The sequence below is a fragment of the Fundulus heteroclitus genome, chromosome 19 (assembly GCF_011125445.2).
Source record: "Fundulus heteroclitus isolate FHET01 chromosome 19, MU-UCD_Fhet_4.1, whole genome shotgun sequence".
Classification (NCBI taxonomy): Eukaryota; Metazoa; Chordata; class Actinopteri; order Cyprinodontiformes; family Fundulidae; genus Fundulus; species Fundulus heteroclitus.
In genome coordinates, this window is record NC_046379.1 from 27,022,072 (window position 1) to 27,027,472 (window position 5,401).

General features: G+C 39.1%; 1 protein-coding gene across 1 annotated transcript; it reads right to left on the reverse strand.

The window, feature by feature from the left end:
* Positions 1–601: 601 nt before the first annotated feature.
* On the reverse strand, positions 602–2,925 carry noto (notochord homeobox). The gene is made up of 3 exons (XM_021321303.2): positions 2,487–2,925; positions 2,216–2,403; positions 602–966 (listed from the first exon to the last, which is right to left on the reverse strand). Exons 1-3 carry the CDS (start codon positions 2,869–2,871, stop codon positions 760–762), a joined length of 780 nt encoding a protein of 259 aa, XP_021176978.1. The 5' UTR covers positions 2,872–2,925; the 3' UTR covers positions 602–759.
* Positions 2,926–5,401: the final 2,476 nt, after the last annotated feature.

Below are 5,401 nucleotides of genomic sequence, written 5' to 3' on the forward strand. Positions count from 1 at the left end.
GAAAATCGAGGAGTACTTCCAAATTCTTTAAGCTCATCTCAAACCCCATAAACCTGGACACAACTTGGTGATCCGACGGGGCAATGATCCCAGGGAGACTTTCCTGTCGGCTTTGATATGGTTACAATGTCAAGAATACCGGTTCTGATAAAACGTGTGGTCAAACAGAAGCTTGTCTTTGTGGTTTCTCTTTAACCCGCTGAGGGACATTTCTCTAAATATATTAGTGACCATATATTTTTATGATTAAACCTGAGGCTATGTAAAAAAAGTTTAGATAAATCAATAAAAGCCTTCAATTAAGATGACATTCACAAAGTGTGTCCTTTCAAACATATCTCATATGTGGAAATATATATATATATGTATATGTATATGTATATGTATATATATATATATATATATATATATATATATATATATATATATATATATATATATATATATATATATGTGTGTGTGTGTGTGTGTGTGTGTGTGTGTGTGTGTGTGTGTGTGTGTGTGTCTTTTTTTGATCTTGATGTAAAGTGCACACAAAAAAGAAATAAACACAACTGAGTTGGCATTAAATTTCTTAAAATATATTTAAACATATGTCAAACATAAAGCAATACATGATATGATCTCATCTTCAAGGAATAAATGTAGAAAATTAAATATAAGTATAAATCTATTAAATAGTCATAGTTGGAGACAGCTGTCCCCTTTCTCGGCGCTATGTACAGTAAAGTTCTTTGTTCAGAAGTCACACTGAAACGGTCAGCAGTGGTCCACAGAACCCTCCGAGACGTCCACCTCCACATCTGACTCGGAGAAATCCTCTTCCTCGTCGCCTTCGTCTCCGTGGCCTTGAGATCCGGGACTCTTTGGTGGAGCAGCCAGGCCCAGTTTGGCCAGTTTGGCCTGCTGCTGCTCCAGACTCTGTTTGCGCCACTTGATGCGTCTATTCTGGAACCAGACTTTGACCTAGAGAACGACAGAAAACCAGAACATCTTTAGTCTAAATAAAGGAATCCTTTTGCAGTGGAAAAAACATGTGCACTAAAGAAGGAAATCATTTTGGTGGGAATTAAATATTAACTATAATAACAGTCATTTGTTAATGTTAACATTAACAAATTTCTTTTTAACTGAAGATGTTGGGTCAGTTACATTATTATTACATTATTCTCATTGGTTGTGAGGGTTGTTAAGCAAAAAAGGCTGACGTGTTTATGCGGATTATATTTAGAATAAATATGCTTACTTAGTAAAAACTCAAAACTGTCCTGGGACTTGTGATTGAGGCCAGGATTGTAAATTTGCATCAAACAGTGGTATAGCGGATCAGTTTAGTACTTTATACGGTAGAGGAAAACCTGCTTGCAAGCTAAATTCCTGATAATTTGTGTGGTTTTTCTCCTAATCAGGCAACATCACAACCAAGCGGAGCACAAACTAGTAGCACATCCATGGATCAGTGAGATTTGCTAATGGCTTGTGAGTTAACTATCATTAACAGGCTGGCTGACAACAGTGCGTTTCTCTGCATCTTCTGCATTCAAACCCCAAAGGAACGTGTGCTCTATACAGGTTGCCATAAGACTGGTGGATAAAGTTCTGATCTGGAGGAAAATATTTTAGTTTGGACCCAGCTTTTGCTAGTCTAGCGCCAGCATTGGTGCTAAAACTCTGCTTACTAGTAAAGCTGAGCATCTTAACCCTGAGGCAAGGGTTACAAAGTTTACATGGCGCCATCGGTTCAACCAGTGCTTTACTATTTTGGTGACACTTTTGTGATATTATGTGAGATCATTCTTGAGAAATAAAAATTATTTTTTTAAAGACAATAATTTTATCCTGTTGCTCATAAGTGGTGCATTTTCTATGTTGAATGGATTAATAAAATATAAATACTGTATTTGTTATTTGTTGTTTCTAAAGTAAAGATTAAAAAAACTGTTAAAACTGAACTAATTTATTTTTGAAGAATTAATCAAATTGAGTGAAGTGATCTTAAAACCTAATTAAAGTTTAACTAGTTCAATTGTTTGAGATCAACCTTATTTTTTTAAATACTTTAGCTGTTAAAACTGCATTATTTCGACTCAGTAATATTACTTAAAATCAGTCCAATTTAAACTGTGTTGAAATCAACACACTGATCTTAATGATCATGTTTTATTTTATTTATGCATTTTATGTATCCGGGTAGTTTTCTTGCGCAAAGTCTCACCTGAGCTTCTGTGAGCTGTAGAGCGGAAGCCAGGAGGAACCTCTCGGATCCCACCATGTACTGCTGCCGGGCGAACTCCTTCTCCAGCCGGGACAGCTGCTCGCTGGTGAAGCTGGTGCGCATGCGTTTGGACTTGCCGCCTTTCGTTTTGAACGGGTGGAACCCTGCGTTCACTTTGGACACGGTAGCTGCGAAGGGAGAAGAAATGTTTACTGACACTGACGCGCGAAATCTGTGATCCTCACGGGTTAGGTTACCGCTCCAAATTTACCTTGTGCGTAAAACCCTGCTCGGCAGGATGGTGCGTAGTTGAAAGGAGGGTAGCAGTAGACGGAATATCCGGGGTGCGGGTGAATGCCGGGGTGCACCGCGTTCGGTGAATAGAGGTATGGTGCTGGTGGAATCGGTAAACCAGGGAGAGGCAGAGGAGGTGCGCCTGGCTCGTATGTCACCGCGCACTGAGCTGGACTGCTCCGGTCTCTGGGTGCCTTCTCCTCCGGCTTGGCGAGCAGAGCCTCGATGGTGAAGGACTTCCCGCTGGGAGCCTTCGTGGTCGGAGCGCAGCGGCTCCCGTAGCTCTGAGCGCACAGTGACGCCGGTGCGTAATTACGCACCGAGTATCCGCAAGATCCCACCGGTCTGTTCGGTACCTGCATGTTTCAAAGTTGCTCTCTCGGGACTGTTGTGAAAGAAAAAGTTGTTGCTCCAAGTTCCAGCCGGAAACGAATGATTGAGCCATCTGAAGAGGGCTACTTTATACTCTGACAGCACAAGGAGGTGTGAACAGCCCCCCCTCCCCCCCGTTGAGTCTTTGTCTTTCTAGGCAACAGATGAGAGGGACCAACATCCCTACAAGCGATCCAATTAATTGGTGGAGTTGTACAAGCTGGGATTGTCAAACATCCTAACCCTTTGAATAACAAGGGCTTTTGAAGAGCGCCGGGGGCGAAAGGGAGGGGGGGGGGGGGGGGGGGGGGGGGGGGGGGGGACTCAAAGAGATTTACTACGCAACAAATTCTTGCATGGATCTTAAGTCCAAATGTAATCATTACCGCTGGGAAAGCCTTGATGTTTCCAAATCATCTTATTTGGTGGCCTTTTAAGTCCCGGCTGGCCAACAGATGCGTTAAGCAGCGTAACAACTCACCATGAGCTGTACAAATCACAAAGATTCTTGACGGTTTATTGATTACAGTCTTGTTAACCTTTCATTTCCCCTGCTGCCCCCCCCCCCCTGTCTTTCGGTCCCCAGGTGAATGTGTTCCGTTGCCAGAGTGTGCATTTTAGCAGCAGCAACGTGTACTTTGAGACTGAGAGTGGCCGCCTGTTGTAATCGAGGCGTCAGAACCAGCGGGTGTGGTGGGGGTCATGGAGCGGCTCCACTAATCCCACTTCACTACATTAATCTGCAGGTTGATCCGTCCCATCCCTTTTTAGGGGAGCTGGAACGGCCCAAAAAAAGGGGGAAAATGCGATTGTCTGCGCGCATCTACCCGAACTTTTGTTTAGCCGTGAGATGTGAATAAAATAAAAGATAATGGTGCTTAACCTGATGTTGTGTATCATAGAGTAAACTTTGCCCCTTCATTCTAAGGAGGAGGTGTCTTTCTCTGCCCGCGTCGCTCTCTTTTAACTCGGATTACTGCCAGCTCTGTAAACTTTGCAGGCTCATTTCCATCATTTGGAAGTGACAGAGAGCGTCTCCGAGCTTTAAGTAACTGTTAAAACGCATTTAAACAGCGCTCTTTCCCTTTGACCTGTGCGCCTTTTATTTATTCTGCAGAGATGACACTTGAATGTCTAATGAAGAGGGCAAACACAGACGCTCTCCACCGGAGCTCAACAATGACCCGGCTCTTCTGATGGCCCCCAGTACCGGACCACCCACCCCAGCGCTGCTGTTTACCGAGCTGAGCAGCCCAGAACCTCCCCTAGAATGGTAAAACAAAGCTGCTACTCGATAGATGACAGAACTGCCAGGGGTACAGGTCAAATCAGCTTTATCGAGTGTATTTATTATTATTATTATTATTATTATTATTATTATTATTATTATTATTATTATTATTATTATTATTATTATTATTATTATTAATTATTATTATTATTATTATTATTATTATTATTATTATTATTATTATCTTACCATATTAATTAGTTGTCTTTTTTGCATGAAGAAATATATAAAAAAATATAAACTGTCAGACCCATTAAAAATAGTATAATATTCTACGAAGTTCAATGTTTTCATTTTTTTTTAATTATAGGTTAGAAAAAAATCGTCTATTTTAAAAATAAAATCGGTGCAACAGTTTGTAGTCAATATATTTGGTCGAATTCCAAACACTTGAATAAATTTGTGAAATTCCTTTGTGACCACAAAAAAAACAACAATTGTTAGTTTCGAACAAATTTTAATGTCATTTCCAAAACAAAAATTGGTTGATGTTCAAAAGATTCTGTTTTCTATCAACTTACAACAAAATGGTATTTTTAAAATTGGTGTTTAACAGTCTATATCAATTTTGATCAACTGCTGTGCAGAAAAGATGCCGTTTAACAGCCACAAGGCACTTTAATTATTTCAATCCTTAAAATGTGCTCAGCCAAACAAAACGGGTCATCTTCTGAATATTAAGATTATTGTGCGTTTTAGTTAGCTACTAAAAAAATCATTTGGTTCTAAGTATTCAGTTTCATGTCGGCTTACACTGATAAGACAAACTGTTGAAATATAACTGTTGAAACTGGTGAAAAAATGTGCAAGCACTTTATCCGGGTGGATTTTATTCAGCATTTCTGATAAGAAATTGTTATGTTTAACTGCAAAAAGACTCTCAAATACATTTATTTAAGCACATTAACTTAAAAACAAACAGTTAAATTCTATTTTTCTAATGAAACTTTTTCAGAAAACTATTATCTCACACAAATAAATTAGTATTATAGGTTCCAAGAATTCAGTTTTATATTGATGTAGACTTTAGGTTACAACAGACAATATTTATCTGTTCATATTTTACTCTTCAAATAGAATCACTAAACATTTGAATAACTTACAGTTCATAAACAGAATTAGAGCATGTAATATTATGTGATTTTTTTTCTATCCAGAATTATCTTCCTTAAGATGCACCATAATAATATATTTAAGGTTATAAATTATTATTGAATGCATTAGTTCTC

Coding starts and splice junctions, on each gene's coding strand:
- noto (XM_021321303.2), bottom strand. CDS start 2,871: ATGCAGGTACCGAACAGACCGGTGGGATCTTGCGGATACTCGGTGCGT. Junction 2,404..2,486: donor AGCAGGGTTTTACGCACAAG/GTAAATTTGGAG, acceptor CTCCCTTCGCAG/CTACCGTGTCCAAAGTGAAC. Junction 967..2,215: donor TACAGCTCACAGAAGCTCAG/GTGAGACTTTGC, acceptor GTCGTTCTCTAG/GTCAAAGTCTGGTTCCAGAA.